The sequence below is a fragment of the Lepus europaeus genome, chromosome 10 (genome assembly GCF_033115175.1).
Source record: "Lepus europaeus isolate LE1 chromosome 10, mLepTim1.pri, whole genome shotgun sequence".
In the NCBI taxonomy this organism is placed as follows: Eukaryota; Metazoa; Chordata; class Mammalia; order Lagomorpha; family Leporidae; genus Lepus; species Lepus europaeus.
In genome coordinates, this window is record NC_084836.1 from 105,628,467 (window position 1) to 105,650,869 (window position 22,403).

The 22,403-nt window shown below is 56.3% G+C and overlaps 1 protein-coding gene across 1 annotated transcript; it reads left to right on the forward strand.

Moving 5' to 3' along the window:
• Nucleotides 1-179: 179 nt before the first annotated feature.
• ADIG (adipogenin) lies at nt 180-6,221 on the forward strand. The gene is made up of 3 exons (XM_062202354.1): nt 180-306; nt 4,214-4,307; nt 6,151-6,221. Coding segments are annotated over exons 1-3 (222 nt in total). The 3' UTR covers nt 6,152-6,221.
• Nucleotides 6,222-22,403: the final 16,182 nt, after the last annotated feature.

A 22,403-nucleotide genomic window follows, 5' to 3' on the forward strand; every position in this document is an offset into this window, starting at 1 on the left:
ACCAGTCTCTGCCTGGCTCCAGCACACCCACGACAGCTCTCTCCCTCAGGCCCTCCAGTGCAAGCTTTGCCTGGAGGACACTGTGACGTCCTTGCTTCATCACAATGGGGCTGCGAGCAGAGCAGGGCCCAGCGGCCAGGTCCCCAGCCCGGCTGGCCTGGCTCAGGCACACGTGCAGCATGAAGTACCCCCTTGTGCCACTGGTGAACGACCTCACGTTTTCTTTCCTGGTTTTCTGGCTCTGCCTGCCTGTGGGTTTACTGCTGTTCTTACTGATCGTCTGGCTACGGTTCTTACTTAGCCAAGGTGAGCATCTTCCCTGCTCGGGCTGGGACCTGATCTGGGGCTGGGTAGGGGTCTGAATTGGCCAGGGTGTCCTAAAACAGCTACAGAAGAAGAGGTTTTGATCAGGCACTTTATTTTTAATTTATTTGTTTTTATGTGAGAGGTAGAGTTTTAGACAATGAGAGAGAGAGAGAGAGAGGTCTTCCTTCCGTTGGTTCACTCCCCTAATGGCCACCACGGCCGGAGCTACGCTGATCCGAAGCCAGGAGCCAGGTGCTTCCTCCTGGTCTCCCAAGCAGGTACAGGGCCCAAACACTTGGGCCATCCTCCACTGCCCTCCTGGGCCACAGCACAGAGCTGGACTGGAAGAGGAGCAACCAGGACTAGAACCCGGCACGCATATGGGATGCTGGAGCCGCAGGCAGAGGATTAACCAAGTGAGCCATGGTGCCGGTCCCGATCAGGCACTTTCAACAATTTTTTTTTCTTTAATTTGAAAGCAAGAGCGAGAGAGGAAGGGAGTTGGGGGGGTGGGGGAGGGGAGAGGTCTTCCATCCACTGGTTCATCTCCAAATGGCTACAACATCCAGGGCTGGGCCAGGTAGAAGCCAGGAGTCTGGAACTCCATCCTGGTCTCCCACATGGGTGCAGTGGTCCAAGTACTTGAGCCATCTTCCGCTGCCTTCCCAAGCTCATGGGCAGGGAGCCAGAAAGGAAGTGTAGCAGCCAGGACTTGAACCAGCGCTCTGATATGGGATTCCAGTGTTGCAAGCAGCGGCTTACCCTGCTGTGCCACACCGCCTGCCTATGATCAAGCACTTTAAGTGCTGGCTTCTACACAAGCTGACAACATACAAGACAAAGGTTGGTTTGATGATAACCTAGACTCCAGGAGTGGACTCGCTGAGGCTGTAAAGGAGTACGTTTGTGGGCACATCTGTGTCCCCTTAGGGTCCCCACTAGCACCTAGGACTTTTCATAGACATTGGAAAGAATCAGCCCTGTGAGCAGATTAGAACAAGGGGCCCCTTCCTGACCCCGAGTCAGCCCTGCTCACTGCCTCAGCTGAGGGCATTTGTGCAGTGAACAACCTACACAATGGGATGGGACAGCCCTTTGCCGTCTTTCCGGTGCCCAGGGACTGTGTCAGAGAGGATCTGGGCCTCTCTGGGACTCAGTGCTGGAAGCTGAGATGAGGCCTGACCTCACGTACCACAGGGCGGGCTAAAGCCGGCCGGCCGGGAAGCTGGAGCAGGCGGGCCTGGATCGGGCCTGGCCGTGTGGCAGGAGCGGCACTTCTGCTCCCAGGGCGTCCTGTCTCCCTAAGTATCCCCTTCAGCCAGGGGCCTCTTCCTGGGGACTACAGCACCTCCTCAGCTCCACGAGCTTGAGCCAGCCAAGCAGGGAGGATGCTATGCCCACTGCCAGCTCTGGGCACAGGCCACCGAGACAAAGTGACCCTCCTGCCCTGCCCAGCCATCTCAGTGGTGGGGGCTGGTGATTGTGTAATTACTGGGCATTGCTGGCATTCCTAGGAGATGCCTCCTCATGTCCCCAGAGAGCACACGGTGCAGGCCTGGAGCCAGGCCGAGGGTGCGAGCGAGAAAGGCCATGCAGTGGCTGTGACAGCTGTCTGTGGGCCTGGGAGACCCAGACCCGGATTTCAGCCCTGTCCCTTGATGGCGCGCAGTGATAGCTAGCCTTGCGTGAACACTGACCATGCCGCCACTCCTGTGCTAATCCTCGGGTGGGAGCTCTTATTTAATCCTCAAAAGACGCCTGTGATGCACTGTTATTTTACAACTGGGGAGACAGAGGCTCGGCGGGGTGAAGCAGCCTGCCCAGGGTCCCACAGCCATGTCCGGCTTCCGGTCCTGGCTCTGCCCCCTACCTGCCGGGAGACTGTGGGACTCTGCTCTCTCAGCCTTAGTTTTCTCGTCTGAAACACGGGGAGAGGAGCAGCACCTGCCCGCGGGGCTGTGGGAGGCGTCTGAGGGCCAGGGCTGGACGCGGGCACAGGGTGGGCTCTTGTGGACCAGGCAGCAACCCAAGGTCAGTTTTGTCCGTGTGGGCGGAAATGTGGGGCTGCGACCCATCCTCCTGCTCTAAAACCCTCCACAGCCCACCCCTCCCCGGCCCCTCTCCCCACTGCCACCTCCCGTGCTGTTTTGCAATAAGGCCCGGGGTTAACTTTGCGGTGAGGCGAAGCCCTCCTTAAAGTGAGGCGGGGGCCTCTCTCGCGGTCCTTCTTGGAGCGCTCAGTTTCGTGGCCTGTGGTTAGCTCGTGCCCGGGGACTGGCCGGGGACGGGGGTTGGGGGGCTGGGCGCTCAGGACCCGCTCAGCTCTGTGGTTTTCTATTCTGCTTTGGATCCCCGTGGTTGGAGCCAGTTCGGCCTGGAAGCCAGGGTGAAAAGCAGGCAGGAGCAGCTCCGAGGGCTGCCGTCCACCCTCCCCTCGCCAGGGCCGCTCCAGGTGGGGGAGGCGGAGCGGAGGCACTGACCCACGTGGAGGGAGGAGGAGGAGGAGAAGGAGGGAGGCCACCTGCTCAGCCTGGCACCGAGGCACAAAGCGACGATGCGCAGCTCAGCTCCTGGGGAAGCCACCACTGGGGGCGCTGCTAAGCGCTGCCCACGTGGCGGGGACCGAAGACGTAGCCACACCCCCTTCAACGGAAACGGGGTGCTGTGGACTTTGTCCTTGGGGAACTTGAAAGGGATTTGCAGAAGGCAGAAGGGGGCCGTGCAGAGGCGGCCTGGGGCTGGAACAGAGGAGTGGCGCAAGCTGCCTTCAGTCTGCCCTGAGCTAGGTCCAGGTTCCAGCCAAGGCCCCAGGGCGCGTGCACCCGGTGGAGCTGGAGCCCAGGACCACCGCGTCCCGGCTGTGAGTCTGGACAAGACATTTTCCCTCCGGGAGCCTTCCTCATCTGTGAAATACAAAAACCACCAGTCACTGCCATCAGGAAGTCTTTAGGCACGTAGAGCACGCAGCATAAAATACACGTTACGAAAATAAAGCCTCTCTCTCCGGTGAGGAAGGGTCGGGGGAGCCATCCCGCTGATGTCCCAGTCATACTCAGCCCCCAGCTGGGCCCTGTCAACGTCGGTGAACCCGCATCGTGGAAGACGCTGCTGTGATGCCCATTTAACAGATGAGGAAGTTGAGGCTCAGCCTTTTCTATCTCCTGCTCTGGGTCTGCAATCGGAAGGCTCTGTTCAGCTTCTTTGGCTTCTCCATGACCCCGGGACACGACACAAGAGCCCCCTCCCCTTCTCCACCTTCGCCAGCTCATCTCCGCGCTTAATAACGTGTCCATTATCAAACCCGGCTGGGGCAAGGAGTGTTTGCTTTTAGAAAAGGAGCGAAGGCTCTGCGGGCTGCGTTTCCCGGCAACGTGCCTCTGCCACACCACGGAGACAGCGAGCTGAGCTGCGCGGGGCTCACACAGTGATTTAGACGCCGCCGCCGGCCGGCTGGCCCAGGGGCCCTGGCCGTGAACGAGCCGCGGTGCAGTGGAGCAGACGCCCCGTGACGGACGAATGCGTGGCTGCCCAGTGTCCTGTGGCCCGGATGTGTAGTGACGCAGCAGTGGCAACCGTTGTGCACACGGACGAGGGCATTTGGTTAGTGAGCGCCTGGACGGATGGGTGGCCTGCGTCTCCCCAGCACCCCGGCCTGGACCAGGCCCCGCACGGTCAGTGGTCACCTGCTTCCTGCAGGGGCCGCTCTCTGAGTCGCAGGCCCACCTTCTTCTCAGCCCCTTGTCACTTTTCAGAAGCCCAGGAGTCCCTGTGAGGTCGGGGCTGGCTGGTGGGTTGCAGATCCCGCTGGGGCAGGGCCAGGCCTGGCAGGGGGGCTCCTTTTGGGTGGGCGTGGGGGGGGGGAGACAGGATGTGAGCAGCCCAGAGGCCTTGTCTCCTACCTTCACAGATTCCGAGGAGGATGACTTGGACGTGTGCTTCGACTGGGAGCCCTGGAGTCAAGGCCTGGCCCAGTTCGGCTGGGAGGAGGCCGCGCTTTCCTGGTGAGCCTGCCCCACCAGGTGAGGCAGGGCTGGGAATCAGGGCTGGGAGAGGGAGCCCAGGGCCTGCCCCAAGCTGCCGCCTTGGAGAGCTTGGCTGTCTCCGACTAGGGGCAGAGCAGAGCTGCGTCCCACAGTGGAGAACCTCCCGCCTCCTGTGACGGAGGCCTGTGTTAGCCACGCTGGGGGACCGACCCCTCCACCGTGTCCACGACCCTTCACTCTACGCTCCCCCCCCCCCCATCCTCAGAGTCCTGGCATTGGCTGTTCCCTCTCCCAGGAACCTTCCCCCTCAACGCTGGCTTGATTCCGTCCCCTGCCCCCCAAGGTCTTGCTCCAGCACCCCCTTTCGGCAGGGCTCCCCTGCCCACGCTGTGTGGTGTTGCACCCCACCCCCTCTTTCGCCCCTCAGCCGGCTTGGTCTTTCCTTTTGCCGTGGTCCTGCTGAACTTCCAGCTGCCAGCTAACTGGTGGGTGCAAAGCACGGCTCAGCACGCAATGGGGGCTCAAGACCTGCTAGTGGAAGGAAGGAACTACTAGCACCTGTAAGAATAAGCCCTTGTTGTTCATCGGGGCATAATAGCTACCAGAGCTTGTGCTAGGCGTCTCCCCTGCTCGAACGCATTTGCGGACTCATGAAGAGACGGTTTTTCTTACCTCCATTTCTAAGTGAGAATTGCGCTGTTGGTGTCAGGGCAGCTAGATAATTTGTCCAAACACAGCACTCACACTCTCTGTCTCTCTTTTTAAAGATTTATTTTATTTGAAAGGCAGAGTTACAGAGAGGGAGAGAGAGAGAGAGAGAGAGGTATCTTCCATCTGCTGGTTCACTCCCCAAATGGCTCCAATGGCTGGAGCTGAGCCGATCCAAAGCCAGGAGCCAGGAGCTTCTTCCTGGTCTCCCATGTGGGTGCAGGGGGCCCAAGCACTTGGGTCATCTTCTGCTGCTTTCCTAGGCTCATTAGCAGACAGATGGATCAGAAGTGGAGCAGCCAGCACTCGAACCGATATGGGTTGCTGGCACTGCAGGTGGCTTAACCTACTCTGCCACAGCACCAACTCCCAACTCCAACCTGGGACAGCACATGCCCTCCCATGAGGTTAAATGCCACCTCTACACCCGTGACCCTGAAATGTGTGTGCCTCACGCTAATCCTCCTTGGGTCTGCTTGGCTCATCCTCACATCCAGAGTGGGATCCTTGCTTCCCGTTGCCCCCCAGCACGCCGGACACAACAGCCTGCTCTTCTGCCAGCCGCTGCTCCCCTCTGCGAGCACCACCGTCAGTGACTGATCCACGTGGAGCCATAAACCAGCCCCTCAGCCCCCCTGCCTTTCCCTCACACTCCCTGTCCCATCCGCCAGCTCGTCCCAGGGGGTCTATCTCATGGGTCCGTGTCCCTCCATCTCACAGCCGCCATGGCCTGCCCTCCTCTGAGGTCTGCTTGGGCGACGTGTTTGTCAGTCCCTCCCCACTCGTCCCCTGTGTATCACAGCGTGGAGGGTGGAGGTGAGGGTGAGAAGCAGGGACCCTCACTTAGCATCAGCAACAGCTAGTCTGAGTCTCTCTGGCTTGCGACCTTGGCTGATCACAGGCCGCCCCATGTCCAGAAGGGCCACGTGCTTGGCTGCTCGCCCTGTTGTTGCTAGCTTGAACTTCGTACTGGTTGGTGAACAAGGGGCCCCTCCTGTTCATTTGTTAGCAGCATCTGTAAAGTAGCCTGGCCCATGTGTGTATGGTGAATGGGGATCTCCAGACCCTGTAAGAACCTGTCCACTTGTGGGACCGACCCTCCCACCCCCGCATTTGTCTCTTTCTCACTCTGTCGTTTCCATGTCACCCTCAGACCCAACCTTCTGTGTGTCTTGGCTTCCCTGGAGTCAGCTGGGCTATGGCGGTGGCCTAAGCGGATGGGAGAAGACTGCCAGGGAGGGAAGAGGACTTTGGCCACGAAGGGGCTGTTCTGGGACCCCCGACGCGTCTGCCCCGTGCCTTGGAAGGAACCTGCTCTTCACCATCACCGTGGGTCCCCAGGGCCTTGGCTGTCACACAGGGAGATGGGGACTGCCTGGACCCAGAAGAGGATCAAGGGTAGAGCCAGGCCACAGAGTGCGGGTCTAGATTAAAGCCAAGAGGGGCTCAGCCCGTAACCAACCTACCAGGCCTGGCCACACCTGTTCATTCTCAAGCCATGGCCCAGGCATCAGGCCCTGGCCTGAGCTGGCCCTGACTTCCTCTGGGACAGTCCCACCTCTTCCTCACGTTCACAGGGGAGGGGTTGTCCATAACTGCCATGGCTCTATGACGCCAGCGCTGCCTCCAGCTCCCGAGCTCCAGCCGCAGGAGAAGGGGGTAAGTAGGGAGGTGCCGTGGCTCATTCAAAGCCGACCATCCACAAATCCACTGGTGGTCAAGCACCCAGGGAGTGACTGGCTACAAAAGCCGCTTGCAAGAGTGCGCTCTCTGCAGGCGGGATGAAGCAACCTCCTCGTTCCAGGTCTGGTGCTGCCGTGGTCCGTGAAGTCAGATGCCATCAGAAGTCCCCAGAACTTCTGAGTGGCAAACCTGCAGCATGTGGTGGAAGAGCTTGCGCAGGGCTCCAGAACAGATGCACGCTTCCAGAGTGCAGCCGTGGGTGCAGGGGCACGTGGGGCCTGTCGGGTCGGCCTTTTGGAAGACGCCAGCCCGTGTACTATCTGTGCCAGCGGCTACCCGTGAAGTCAAAGACGTGCAGCCAGCACGTGGCACACATGTGCTTACGAATCCACTATTGACGGGCAGTGTTTCCTTCACAAAAACATTTTATTTCTCTCTTCTTCCTGTTACTGGGCGTTCGGACTGTTAGTTTTTTTGTTTTGTTTTTATTTTTGTGCCATGGGGTGATTGTGAGTGGAAAGACAGGGGACAGGAGTTAGGTACTGGCAGTTTTTCCATTTTCATCCGTATGTGGATTTTTAATATAAACACGGGGACAGAAAGCATGCGTGCAAATCAGGCTGCTCCAGTGAACGAGTTCCAGCAGCTCAGCTTTGTAAGAATTACACATAGGCCAGCGCTGTGGCTCAACAGGCTAATCCTCCGCCTTGCGGTGCCGGCACACCGGGTTCTAGTCCTGGTCAGGGCGCCGGATTCTGTCCCGGTTGCCCCTCTTCCAGGCCAGCTCTCTGCTGTGGCCAGGAAGTGCAGTGGAGGATGGCCCAAGTGCTTGGTCCCTGCACCTCATGGGAGACCAGGAGAAGCACCTGGCTCCTGGCTTTGGATCAGTGCGGTGCGCCGGCCGCAGCGGCCATTGGAGGGTGAACCAACGGCAAAAGGAAGACCTTTCTCTCTGTCTCTCTCTCTCTCACTGTCCACGCTGCCTGTCAAAAAAAAAAAAAAAGAATTACACATAAACCTGTATACGTGTTCTGGACAGCGCCAGCATCCGGGACTTTTGAAAGCAAGTACATTTCCTGTTGATGGCAGTAAGTGGTGTTTGCAGCATTTTTATCACACAGTGGATCCCATCATTCACTAGACTCGCCTAACCGAGCTGGTCCTGCATGCAAGCGTGTTTTTTTGTTTTTTGGGTTTTTTGTTTGTTTGTTTGTTTTTTGACAGGCAGAGTTAGAGAGAGAGAGAAAGGTCTTCCTTTTTTCTGTTGGTTCACCCCCCAAATGGCCGCTATGTCTGGCGCACTGTGCCAATCCGAAGCCAGGAGCCAGGTGCTTCCTCCTGGTCTCCCATGCAGGTGCAGGGGCCCAAGCACCTGGGCCATCCTCCACTGCCTTCCCGGGCCACAGCAGAGAGCTGGACTGGAAGAGGAGCAACCGGGACAGAATCTGGCGCCCCAACCATGACTAGAACCCGGGGTGCAGGTGCTGCAGGTGGAAGATTAGCCAAGTGAGCCGCGGCACTGGCCAATGAGTGTGTTTTTAACAGTGTCTTCTGTGCCCTCCCTGTAAGTTTGCTATTAAAATAATTAAACCATGAGCAGAGAGGAGGCCGTGGGCCTTGCTCTGAGCTTCCATTCTCTGGTGGTGGCCGTTTGGCACAGTGGCTTAAACCTCTCCGCTTGGGACACTCACATGCCACATCGGAGTGCCTGGGTTCAAGTCTGGCTTGTGATCCAGCTCCAACCAGGTGTTGGCCAGCCATTGGTCACAGCCATCCTAACTGGAGTGAATGACGTCTCATTGCTGTGGGTTGAGTAGGATTTGCCCCCAAACCCACTCAGCTGTTCCAACTCCGATGTCTCAGTGTCAATTGTTGGTTGATCCAGGGTGACCCGCACCCCCTCCCCCAGAGGCGTCCCCTCCTGAGCGCCCCAGCTGAGTGCTGCCACCCAGTCCATCTCACTCCTTCCTCCCACCAACTCTGCCAGCTCTGGCATTGTTCCGTGGGAAGCAGGGTCAGAGAGACCGAGTAACTTGTTCTAACAGCCAGGAAGTGGCCCATTTGTCTACCCCTTGACTGAGGTAACACCCGGACTTGAACAATGCAGGCTTCCCTGTGTACCGGAAACCCGTCAGCTCGGAACAGCTCGTGAGCCCCCAGCCCGCGGCCAGCCCCAGCGCCTGGCGGCATGGCTGGGGGCAGCCGCACTGCAGGCTCTGTCTGGTCGTCTTTGGGTCTTCGGACCTTGCACATTCCCCCTGGCAGCACGTCTCCCACACCCTTATGTGACCCCTGGGGCCACCAGTGCAAGCCCCCCAGCCTCTGTCCACCACCCCGTGAGCCTCAGCATTGTCATCGGCAGCACGGGGACAATCTTCTCTATATTCAGAGCAAAGCATCACAGCTGGGGGGGATCTTAGGGCAGAAGTATGCGGACTTGTGGTCCTGGAGCCCACAGTCAAGGCGCTGGCCGGGATCCTCCAGGCCTCTTCCGCTTCCAGTAGCTCCCGTGTTGTTCCCTGGCTTGTGACCACCTGACTCCACTCTCTGCCTCCGTCTCTGCAGTATCTCCCCTTCCGTGTTGTCTGTGGCCAAGCTTCCCCCTCTATAAGGATGCCGTCAAGTCGGATTAGAGCTCCCCCTGCTGGCCTCACCTCAACTTGGTTACCTCTGCCAAGACCCTGTTTCCAATTAGGGTCGGGTTCTGCGCTGTGGCTGGGGGGCTAGGCCCTCGGCCTGTCATGCCCGAAGTGCCCTGGTAAATCGCTGCCGAAAGACTGAAGTTGAGCACCTGGGACTGAGGCCCCCGGTGACCCTCGTGTGCCAGGCACGGTGCCTGCCGTGTGTCCTCACAGCCACTGCTCAGGACAGGGAAGGTTGCCATGGAGATGAGGAGGCTGAGGTGTTTGCTTGGAGTCACACAGCCCAAGCGGCCAAGCCCAGGCTCCTGCCCAGACCTGGCAGACTCCCCTACACCCTGCTGGGTAGGAGCAGGAGCTGCCCGGGCTGGGGGCAGGAAGCTGGGGAGGAAATGTTGAGTGCCGGCCAGGCAGGCCCTGGCGTTGTCTGGGTCTGAGGGGCATCACTTGAGTCTCCAGGGTGGGGGGTGCAGGCTTCCAGGAGGGGCGGGCACGTTGTCAGCATGCAGAGCTCCAGGTGAGTTGCCCCCTGGGTCCTGAGCAGCTGGGCTGAGGGACGGCCCGGGGCACAGGTGCGCTCACTTTGTCCTGATTCTGAGGCCACCAGGGTCTCTGGGAAGCCGAGCAGCTGCACCTGTGACGCTGGCCGCCCATATGGACGCCAGTTCAAACCCCCGCTGCTCCACTCCCAATCCATCTCCCTGTTAACGTGCCTAGGAAAGCAGTGGAAGATGGCCCAAGTGCTTGGACCCCTGCACCCATGTGGGAGACCGGAAGAAGCTCCTGACTACTGGCTTCAGCCTGGCCCAGCCCTGGCCTTTGCGGCCATTTGGGGAGTGAACCAGCAGATGGAAGATCTCTCTTTCTCCCTCTCTGCCTCTCCTCTGTAACTCTTTCAAATAAATAAATATTTTTAAAAAGTTGTCTAAAGACTTCAAGAATTCTTATTCTTAAAAAGAAAAACAGGGTGTATTACACAAATTTTCATGACTATAATAAAATACCTGGGGGCCGGCACTCTGGTGTAGTGGGTAAAGCTGCCGCCTGCACAGCCTGCATCCCATAAGGGCGCCAGTTTCAGTCCCGGCTGCTCCACTTCTGATCCAGCTCTCTGCTATGGGCTGGGAAAGCAGAAGATGGCCCAAGTGCTTTACAACTTTATTTTTTTTTTCCACTTTTTAAAAGGATTTAGTTATTTATTTGAAAGTCAGAGTTACACAGAGGAGAGGCAGAGAGAGGTCTTCCATCTGCTGGTTCACTCCTCAGTTGACCACAACAGCCAGAACTGCGCCAATCCGAAGCCGGGAGCCAGGAGCTTCTTCCGGGTCTCCCATGTGGTGCAGGGGTCCAAGCACTTGGGCCATCTTCTACTGCCTTCCCAGGCCATAGCAGAGAGCTGGATCAGAAGTGGAGCAGCCGGGACTAGAACCGGCACCCATATGGGATGCCGGCATTGCTGGTGGCGGCTTTACCCACTACGCCACAGCGCTGGCCCCAAAGAAGATACAACTTTATAAAGAAAAACTGTTTGCTCTGGCTGGTGGTTCTGGGGTTTAAGGTCCGAACAGCAGCCTTCTGAAAGGGTGCCTCGGGCTGCGTCACATCGAAGTGGGATCGTGCCTGTACCCTGCACCTGCATGGTCTCCTCCTTACAAAGCCACCAGGATTCAATCTGGGGAGGCTCCCTCAGTGTCCTAATGGAACCACTCACCAAACACCCACCTGCTTCAGTGAGAACAATGCCTAAGGCTCTCGGTACAATGTCTGGATCGTGGGAACGATCAGTGGGCTCTGTCTGGACGGAGGGTCCGGGTTGTTCAGGTATCTCTGCAGGAGTTCCCCAGTACAGACTGGCTGGGGGCTGTCAGAGCAGGAGCCCACTCTGCATATATTCTTAGGGACCCCCCCGCCTGGCCCACAGCAAGTGCAGGACCCTGCAGCCCTACCTGGGGAGACCGCCATGCAGGAAGCCGCAGGGTGGACTCTACTTGCAGGGTCTCTTCAGAGGCTGCACAGTCCCCTTCCCCCACCAAACTAGTGCTTCTGTCCCAAGTTCAACAAATGGGCGCTTCCATGCCCTGTGTGGGTGCCGGGACAGGGAAGGGGTCACGGTGACCCTGGATGGGCTCTACCCGTCACCCTGGCAGCCCCATTCCCCTAAGACAGGAGCTTTCCAGCCGGGTTGCCCATTTCTGCTTTGTCACCTGGGGGGCCAAGGCGGAATGACAGAGGGGCCAGCGTCCCCAGCTCTGTGACAGGGGTCTCAAGGCCTGGGCTGTGGAGGATACACGAAGACAGGGGCAAGGCAGGGGGCAGCCTGGAGGCCCTGAGTGTCCTAGGCTGGTGGAGAAAGTGGTGGTTAAGACAGTGCTGGAAACAGCCAACTGGGGCCACCAGGGGTCGCCCTAGCCCCATGGCAACGAGTGCAGAGGCAGGGATTACTGGGCCGGAAGGAGGGACAAGGCAGGCCTGTTGACAGCTACTGTTAGGCAGCCCCTCTGTGCCTGGCCAGGGTAGGGAACGCAGGGATCACTGTGTGGGCATGGGGTGATTCCAAGAATACTGAGTGCCCCGTTGTTCCTGGAAGGAGTGCTGAGCGCAGTCTCTTAGGAAAGCAGCCTGACTGTGCGTGATGCGTGCAGGCAATGAGTCTTCGTGTGAGCCTACACGCGTGTGTGGAAGGGTGGGCATGAGCACGCGTGGGCAGGCATGTTTCCTCGTGTCAGTGTGTGCATGCCTCAGAGTCTGTGTGTGTTCTGGGTGTACGTGCCTCATTCGTTCAACAATGAGTTTCTTGAGTGTTTACTATATGCTGAGAGCATTGCAAATCTACACAATAATTCAGTGTTTCTGTTTGAGACCCACCCAGAAGCAGAACCCAAGGTAAAGATTCAAGGGCAAATAGTGATCCCCGGAAATGCAAGAGAGGGGGACAGTGAGAAAGGGTGCGTCAGCGAGCGAGTTCCCGCTGTGGGTGACCCAAGCTTAGGTCTCCTGGGAACCTGAGAATCAGTGTGCACAGTTTCCCTGAATAGTAGATGGGTCAAAACATTTTACTGGCTTATGGCATGTTAATCCAGAACAGGTTTTGATGCTTGAGTATATGTAATAATACCCATCTAACTTTACTTTCTTGTTTACATGTGGGGAATTTTGATTTAAAAAATTATTTTGTTAAAAATCCCAATAAAGATTTATTACTGTTAAAAAAAAAAAAGAATCAGTGTGCAGCACATTCACAGGAGTTGCCCACCCAAGGCGAGAAGGAACTGGGCTTCTGTTCTACCCTCGTGTGTCCCTGGCGGAGGGCACACTCTCTGTGGGCTCCCAAAGTGGCAGAGATGCGAGTGGCCTGGCCATCAAAGACCCCCTTCAGGGGGTCGGAAGTGGCCCACGTCCCAGGCAGTGCAAACCAAGCCCCAGGCCTGGAGCCTCAGAGTTCAGGTCTGTGGAGGGGACTGCACACGTCCTTGGCCTGGCCTCCAACATTTCTGTTTCTGGGAAGCCTCTTTCAACCTTCTTACAGAGCAGTTGGCTCCCGAACAGCAAAGACAACGGTCATCACCCATTCATTCATGTCACAGGTGTCTAACGCATGTCTAGCATAAGGCCAGGCACCAGGTCGGATGCTAGAACAATGAAAAGAACAGACATGGGCACTGGCCTGACCAGCTCACCCCCAGAGAAGAGATAACAGAAACCAAATAATGAATGTCAAGTTCCAAACTGTCCTGGCTTTATAAGAAATATAAGGAAATGATGAGGCTTGTGAAGTCAGTGTTACCTGTCCACGTGGCTAATGAGGATCAGAGTTCAAGTCCAGCATGGGTTAGTCTGGGGTCAGGATGCCAGCTCTGAACTACTTGAGACCCTGGATCTGAATGGTGCTGCCACTGCTGGTGGTCACCTCCTCAGTCTCTCCTGCCCCACGGCCTCCCTCCACAGCCCGGGACCAGGAGCTCCAAGAGGCCTGGGGAGGAGGCGTGGGCGCCTGCCCTGGCAATGAGGCTTGTGGCAGGATAAGCTGTCAAGAAGAGATGACGCCCAAGGTTAGCCCAGCAGGGACCGCACAATCCTATGAGGATCCAGCTCCCTGCTAATGTGCCTGGGAAAGCAGCAGAAGATGGCCCAAGTGCTTGGGCCCCTGTACCCATGTGGGAGACCTGGATGGAGTTGCTGCCTCCTGGCTTTGGCCTAGCCTAGTGGCAGTTGTAGAGAGCATCTGGGAGTGAACCATCGAAGGAAGATCCCTCTCTCTCTGTCTCTCTTTCTCTCCTCCTTCCACCCCCCGTCTCGTTCTGCCTTTCAAATACCTAAATCTTCGAAAATGCATTGATGAATGAGCAAAGTAAGTCCTTGTCTGTCCCTCTGTCTGTTTGCTCCAGAAACGGTTGCTCTCATTACCTGACTTAACCATGAGCTCCCCGATTACAGACATGAGCATGAGAAATGCACGTGACCTTGGCCGGCACTGCAGCTCACTTGGCTAATCCTCCACCTGCGGCGCCGGCACCCCAGGTTCTAGTCCCTATTGGGGTGCCAGATTCTGTCCTGTTGCCCCTCTTCCAATCCAGCTTTTTGCTGTGGCCCAGGAGTGCAGTGGAGGATGGCCCAGGTTCTTGGGCCCTGCACCCACATGGGAGACCAGGAGGAAGCTCCTGGCTCCTGGCTTCGGATCAGCGCAGTGTGTCGTAGCAGCCATTTGGGGGGTGAACCAACGGTAAAGGAAGACCTCTTCTCTCTGTCTCTCTCTCACTGTCTAACTCTGCCTGTCAAAAAAAAAAAAAAAAAAAAGAAAAAAAGAAAAGAAAAGAAATGCACATGACCTGAGCCAGCCAGGGCTCAGCGTGCTCACTGTTGTCAAGCAGTGCGAGGCCAAGCCAGGCAGCCTGGGAGGACTCTGACGCTGCCCCCAGCACTGCCCTGCAGGCCCCAGGCAGTCATTTGCAGGACGGGGATGACGACACACCTTGGGGTCCAAGGGAAACCCCCTGAACCTTGGCAGGAGGGGCAGGTGGCTTCGTGGGTGCTGGGAGCCCAGGCCCAGCTGTACCAACTTTGCACTCAGAGCAGGCTGTGAGCCCCCAGCGGCAGAGCTCAGTTTAATCACATGTCAGTTTCCCCATTCATCTTCCGTGCTATCCGGGGCTCATCTTCTTCCACGCGGTGGCATTACTGTGATTGATGATCCTGCCCCCACCCACTGCAGGGTGAGCCGAGCTCACGGTGGGTGCCAGCCTCTTGGGCCGTCTGCAGCCTGGGGCTTGCTTGGCTGAGAACACATTTCTCTTCAGAAGTCTTGTTATTGACTGAATTGTGATCCACTGAAATGCCTGTGTTGAAGCCCTGGCACCCAGTGTGACTTTAAGGAGGTGACTAAGGTTAAATGAGCTCTCTGATGGGACCACTGTCCTTATAGAGGAAGAGGGCATTCATGGGTGGCACAGTGGTTGAGATGTTGCTTGTGGGGCTGGCGCTGTGGCGTGGTGGGTTAAGCCACTGCCTGCAGTGCCGGTATCCCATATGAGCACCAGTTCGAGTCCCGGCTGCTCCACTTCTGATCCAGTTCCCTGCTAATGCAGCTGAGAAAGATGACCCAGGTGCTTGAGCCCCTGCACTCATGTGGGAGATCTGGATGGAATTCCAGGCTCCTAGCTTTGGCCTGGCCCAGCCCTGGCTGTCTCCGTCTCTCTGCATTTCAAGTAAATCAATAAATAGATAATACAAATAAATAGATAATACAGAAGAAGAGGCGCAGGGCTTGCTCCCTCCCCACGTGGGTGCCCAGAGGAGAGGCCATGAGAAGACAGCAAGGACGCCGGCAGGAGGAGAACCCACATCAGACAGCAAACTGCTGGGTGCCCTGAGCGTGAACTCCTGGCCTCCAGAGCCTCGCATATGCTGTTCCCTCTTGGAATTCACTGCCCCACCCCTTCACTTCCTGCCTGTTGGAAACTCTCAAAGCATAATCACAGGAGTCTCTCCCACGAGCTGGGCATGAGGCAAGGACCCCGAGTCAGCCCGGATGTCCCTTTCGGAGCTTAAAATACGCCCTTGCGCAGACTACTGTGTGATTGCAATTGTGGTCAAGCAGATGGAGATGGACAGGGAGCAGCCAGTGCAGAGGGAGGGGAACGGGCCGGGTCTGGAGTTTCCCAGAAGTCTCTGTGGGGAGTGATGGGTAAGCCGGGCCTGCAGAGTGGAAGGGCACTGGAGACAGAAGGCTCCTCCGGGTGGGCCCAGAGGAGAAGGCGTGGCCGCTGAAAGGCTGAGCTGGCCTGGGTTGGGGAGGGTCTGAATGGGCAGGCACTGGGAATGCGAGGTAGGAGGCTGAGGACTGGGAGCCACTGGCCTGGGAACTCTGAGAGCGCCCTGGGAATGTCCTCAGCTGCCCCTAGACAGAGCTCCACTTGTCTCTGCTGAATGCTCCAGGGCTGGCTCTAGGGCCGTTCTGCTCCAGGGCTGGCCCGGGACCCTCACTGCCCCAGGCACCGCCCAGGGCTCCCTAGGTGCTCAGAGCTCCTCTGAGAAGCCTTCAGAGCTGACATCAGCAGACAACTTCTCCCAGAGGAGGAAGCCTGGCCCTTGGCGCTTTGGTGGCTGAGGGTGAAATTCCCCCACCTGCCGCTGGGGGCAGGGCAGCCCAGGCTTTGGTCAGGGTGAGGCGAAGCGGCCGCCTGGTACCTGGCTGTGGGCCGGTGATTCTCTCCTGCCTTGTTAAGGGGCCATCGTTCCTGTTTCCTCTCACACCTGGAGACCAGACACCTGCAGCTGGGGCTTCCTGGAATCCACTAGGGGCAGTGGGGTGGGGGATCCCCTTGTGGTTTTCATGCCTGGATAGGGAGGGGGCAAATGTCTTTGAATGTTGCCATTGTGCTTTGCAAGTCCCTGAAGCCAAGGCAGGGTGGAGGTAAGGAAAACAATTCCTGTAAACCCATGCTGACACCCCGGTCCCCCTCCCGGGCTGACCCAGAGGGTGGGAGGTGCCTTCTACAGAGAAATCCCCACCCCCACCCAGCCACTTGGCATCCTGGGGGAGGGAATGGGAGCCACTTGTCATTGTCCCTGAACACTGGCTGGCAAGAGGCCCGGGGAGGGGGCTCCTAAATAGGGAATCTGCAGCTGCCTGTCTTTAAGGTAAAATTACCGTAATTACCCCAATTACCAAATCCATCAAGAGCTTTGGACTGAGGAGGCCTGGAGAACAATCAGGCCGTGATGGCTCTGAGGAGTCACGGGACTGGGGACTGGTGGGGGGGGCAGGACAGGGAACCGGAGGGAGCGTGGGGGGTGCTGCAGCTGATGGTAAGCCAGGCTCTTGATGGGTAGGGGTAAGATACAAAGATATGATGAGTAGCCAGGACTCCACTTCCCCCCTCAAGGAGATTTTTCTGCTATATTCTACAAACAACTCTCTGGCTTCTGCTTTCACTATGCCCCACACCTAAGGCCACCTGACTCTCACCACTTGTGAGAGCTGAAAGCAGGCAGTCCAGAACCACGGCCGGCACCTCCCAAGCCCTCGCACTGTGCCAGGTGCTAGGAGCTTTTCAAGTTTTGCCCCATTTGACTCCAGCGGCTTTGGTCCCATTTTGCAGATGCGTGCATCATACATTTCCTCTTGCCTGGGCATGGCAGAGACCAAGCCCTGGGCCTGCTTTCCTCTCTACCCCTCACCCCTGCTCTGCCTGGGGACCATGCACAGTGTGCACTGCAGAGACGTGAAGGAAATGAGGAGAAGGCTGGCAGATTAGGTGGGCTATGGGGAAAGTCATCTCACAGTTCACGTCCCTTAGGTCACCCCATGCTGCTCTCCACAACTTCTGTCCAAACTCCGGCCTGGACACTGGTACCTGGAGCTCCTCCTGGGACTCGCCCAGCATGGGAGACCGCTGGGGCCACCAGGTCCACCCCAGTGACACAGGAGGGGAACCTGATCACCCCTGGGAACGATCTCAAGGCTGTGGGGTTTGGGGCTCCCTCACCGCTCCAGGCTGTCTGTTGGCCACTCCTCAGTAGTCTGGTTAAGAGACTCAGCTTGGCCAAAAGTGTCTCTACCACTTTGCCTGGTCATTTATCAGTTTCCATCCATCTTTCCATTTCTATTAGAATCTCAACACTTCTGAGGAGTGAAATCCAGGTTCACTGGATCTGGGCTCCCAGCCTAAGGAAATAATCTCTAACAACCTTACCATGAAGCTGTTCCTTATAGCATTGCTTACTGTTGGCTGACACTTTAGCCCTGCAAGGAGGATCAGCCTGCCAGCCCCTCCATCCTTGATCCCTAGGAGGGGTCATGCCGCAGGACCCTAACCCTAGGGGAAAGAGACCCCCATGGCTGAAGTAGACCAGAGCTGGGGGTGGGTCTGAGTTTCCATGTTGGGCACTGGGACCAAAGCCCCTTCTAACTATAAAGCTGGACCTCTGACCTCGGTTCTCCACCTGTACCTCCAAGGTGACCTTGCAGGGTGTATGGATGCTGGTCAAAGGCCTAGGGCCTTGGAGTCCAGGCCAGATAGCTTCCTAACTCATCATGACTAATACGATTGTCATAGAAATTGGGTCACAAGTTTCTGGCTAGGTAGATGGAACCTTGTGCAGACTTTAAAAATAATGATTTAAAAATTATTTTGAAATCTGGGAAATTACAATAAGATTTTTAGTGTGATTATGAAAAGTTGAAAGCAAGCCGGTGCCACAGCTCAATAGGCTAATCCTCCACCTGCGGCACCGGCACGCCAGGTTCTAGTCCCGGTCGGGGCGCCGGATTCTGTCCCGGTTGCCCCTCTTCCAGGCCAGCTCTCTGCTGTGGCCCGGGAGTGCAGTGGAGGATGGCCCAAGTGCTTGGGCCCTGCACCCCATGGGAGACCAGGATAAGCACCTGGCTCCTGCCTTTGGATCAGCGCGGTGCGCCGGCCGCAGCGGCCATTGGAGGGTGAACCAACGGCAAAAGGAAAACCTTTCTGTCTCTCTCTCTCACTGTCCACTCTGCCTGTCAAAAAAAAAAAAAAGTTGAAAGCAATGTAAGAATCCAAAAAATAAGCCAATTGAGAAAAGAACAGCTCATCCATAGGATGGAATAATGTATAGCCATTAAACACAATTAAGCCAAAAAATGATATGGAAAAGTATCTGTGATATGTTTTCAAACATTTTTAATGAAAAATACAGAAGATGAGAAAATGAAAGGACTGTACAGGAAGCACCCATATACCCATTCCCTTGATTCTACAGTTAGCATTTTATCATATTTGCTTTAAAACCCACCTATTCATCCACCCATCCTTTTTTTTTTTGGACAGGCAGAGTGGACAGTGAGAGAGAGAGACAGAGAGAAAGGTCTTCCTTTACCGTTGGTTCACCCTCCAATGGCCGCCACGGCTAGTGCACTGCGGCTGGCGCACCGCGCTGATCCGAAGGCAGGAGCCAGGTGCTTCTCCTGGTCTCCCATGGGGTGCAGGGCCCAAGCACTTGGGCCATCCTCCACTGCACTCCCGGGCCATAGCAGAGAGCTGGCCTGGAAGAGGGGCAACTGGAACAGAGTCTGGCGCCCCAACCGGGACTGGAACATGGGGTGCCAGCGCCGCAGGCGGAAGATTAACCTATTGAGCCACAGAGCCGGCCCATCCACCCATCTTTTAAAAATGCATGCCAAGGTAAGCTGGAGTAAATTCAAAACTGCTTACCCCTAAATGCTTCAGCATGCAATTGTGTATATTTTGCTTTTTTACTGAGGTATAACACACACATAATAAACCACACGTATTTGTGTATGTAAGCACACAGCCATGACACCATCCCCACAAAACATCACCCCCAGAAAATTCCTGCGTGCCCTTTTGTAATACAGCCCTCTCCGTTCTCGCTCTAGACAACCACCCTCTGCTCCCTGTCGCTCAGTGTTAGCTTGCTTCTTCCAGGACTTTCTGTGGACGGAAGGATGTTCATGTGCTCTGTTTTCATCTGGTTTCTTTCCTCCACATAACGCACTTGAGATGTGTCTGTGCTGCTGGACGCCCGGGCTCGGTTCCTTTTCATTGCTGAGTAGTATTCCATCGTATAGATGTGCCTCAGTTGTCCTCTAATCTCTTGATGACGTTTGAGTTGTTCCCAGTTGTTTGCTGTTACAATAAAGGTTTCTATGAAAATCTTGGTATGAGTATCTATATAGGTGTATGCTTTCTTTTTTCTTGGGTAAATATCAGGAGTAAACAGCTGCATCATGTGATGGGTGGGGTATGTTGAATTGTTAAGAAGCACCGTTACAGAGTTAAGTGGAGAATCGAGGATCCACTATGAAATCAACAGTCTGCATTTCCATAAAACGATCATAAAAGTGAGTACATGGAAGCGGCCTTTGAGTTAGTATTCGGAAGGCATTAAACCATTTCTTGCTTTACAAAGATGTGTGCAGTAAGTGCAGTTTAAAATTGCATTTGTGTAGACAGAAGCCCCATTGCACTGTGTGCTCGGCCTCTTGGCCGCCTTCACAGGGACCAGCAGGCGCTGAGGTTCGAGTCTTGGGGTTTCCGGTTTGGGGTGGGTGGGGTGGGGCCCTGGTGTTCTAGCTTTGGGAGGAAGACACAGGAGGATTCCTCAGGGAAGGGACCCGGGGCCCAGACCAGGGGAAGGAAAGGCTGGGCGGGCACTCAGGTGTGTGCCCGCTGCGGGGGCGGGGCCGCTGCCTGCATTCCCCGAGCCATGATGGCTGCAGGGCAGGGCCTCTCGATCTTTTCCCACCAAAGTGCCCTCAAGGGCAGAGGAAAGAGCAAAGTGAACCTGCAGCAAACAGGAACCTAACTCATCTGTGCGTCCAATCATTCGTTCACCCATTCACAAACACAGTTCTCAGGGCGGGCGCTGCTTTGGATGCCTGCATCCCACACTGGAGTCCTCGCTGCTCTACTTCCAGTCTAGCTTTCTGTTAATTAGGCAGCAGACTGGGGACACGGACAGGGAGCTGATGGGAAGCAGAACAGCCAGGACTCAAACTGGCACTCCAACATGGGATGTCGGTGCGACAAGTAGTGACATAAGCTGCTGGTGCCACAACACCAGCCCCCTCTTCTTGTATGAACACCATGCAAGCCTAGGCTTCCACCTTTACTATTCCAATTAACCTAAATTGTCTCTGTAAAGGTCCTGTCTCCAAAGACAGTTACCTTGGGGGTCAGGGCTTCAATCTGCACATTTGAGACGCAACTGAGACCCTAAACAACCACTCAGGACTTAAACGGAACAAGGAAACGGTGAGCAAGAGAACCCAGACGCAACGAAGTCTGCATGGTGAAAAGCACAACCATGGGTCCCTGGGGAGGAGAGGATACACAAGGACATTGCAGGGCAGCACTGGCTGCGAAGCGTGCAAGGGACTTCCTGTGGCTGACCAACACGGATGCCACTGAACTGCTCCCTGAAAATGGGTGCACCTTATTGTCCGTATTTTAGAACGCTACCTCAAAGGGTTAAAAATCAGGTTCAAGTCGTGTTGTTGTGGAGGAAATGAGTGGATGCCCACAAAGTGCTTAGCTGGGAGCCCAGCACAGTGTAAGTGCAAGTAAATGGTAACCATGGCAACTTGAAAACAAGACTTTTGCTCAGTAAGTGGGACAAGAAGAGAAATAAACACACAGAGCAAAGGGGTGACGGGGGCAGGGCCGCCTGGGGCAGCTGGCCCCTGCTCAGCCCCGATTCCGGCTGTCTTCATTCATTCGTTCGCTGAACGCGCACACTGGGCCGGCACCCAGCAAAGAGAAGTCACCAGCGGCCGCTCCTGCTCGCTGAAGTCACCTTAGACTTCGGACGCTGTGCTCAGTGCCTGTGAACTTAGGTTTTCGCTGTGTGATCTCTTCCGCCTCCCCTGTGGCTATCATGCTTCCCATTTGGGGGCCCAAGATGATGAACAATCAGAGAGCAGAAGTGACTAACCAAGGCTGCACAGCTGCAAGGGGCTACATTTGAACCCAAGTCTGACCCTGAAACCCACAAGCTACACATCCCTTGACCTTAAGGAGTCCCAGGCTGGTGGGGGCACAAACACATTAAACAGGTCCCCCTGGGTTCTTAGCCTCTGAGCCCCCAGACAGGCTGCGCTCAGCCCTTCAGACCCTGAAGATGCCAGGGCCTGCCCCCGCACCGGCTCTTCTACCCACCAGTACTGCCTGAGCCTGGCCCGCCTCTCCCTGGACCTCCGGGGCGATTTGTAGGGGCAGTGCTGGGCTGGATCCCCAGCGAGGACCGAGGACCATACTTGAGCTTGTCCATTGCTCCAGGAGCTGTCCTGATTCTGCCCATCTTGTCCCTACCCCAGGCTGGCCCCTCACCAGCCCTGCCCTCCTCCAAGCCTCCCTCCGGTTCAGGTTTGTCTTTAATTCACAGCTCATTAGCAGACCACAGAGGACAGAGGCACCCTGAGTCCAAGGGACCCTGAGGCAAGCAGCCCCCTCCTAATGAAACCAGGGGCTCCCCCTCGTTAGGTAGCTCTTTGTGAAGCCAGGGGAGGGGGCTGGGACCCGGTTGCGGTTGCGGGCTGCCCCCTCCCGCAGTGGGGCCTGGGGTTCAGCTTGCGAGAAGGGGCAGAGACAGAAGCAGCAGCCCCTCCCCCGGAGCTTGAGCAGGACAAGGACAGTTAATTCCTCTGCTCTTATCAGCTGGGCACAGGCACTGGTTGCATAGCAACCCAGATTGCTCTCTGTCTCCAGTGCTCCAAAAAAAAAAAAAAAAAAAATCAGCATTTTCTCCAACTCCACATCAATGAGATGGAAAGGGGCTTGGGGCAGCCCAGGCTCCCTGCCCCCTCTTTTTTAGGAAGTCCCCTGCTCCTACAGCTCCCGCTGAGAGTCCCAATCCTAAGGACTTCACCTTTCTCTGGCCTCCCACATCCAGCCAACCCCCTCTACTGAAGCCTGGAATTGTTCAAGGGGATGCTGGCCAAGCCAGGCGTCTGGGAAACAGGGCATGAGTGGGGGGAGCCCAGTTAGTCCTGACAATGAATTTTTTTTTAATTTATTTGACAGATAGAGTTAGACAGTGAGAGAGAGAGAGACAGAGAGAAAGGTCTTCCTTCCGTTGGTTCACTCCCCAA

Coding starts and splice junctions, on each gene's coding strand:
- ADIG (XM_062202354.1), top strand. CDS start 180: ATGAAGTACCCCCTTGTGCCACTGGTGAACGACCTCACGTTTTCTTTC. Junction 307..4,213: donor ACGGTTCTTACTTAGCCAAG/GTGAGCATCTTC, acceptor CTACCTTCACAG/ATTCCGAGGAGGATGACTTG.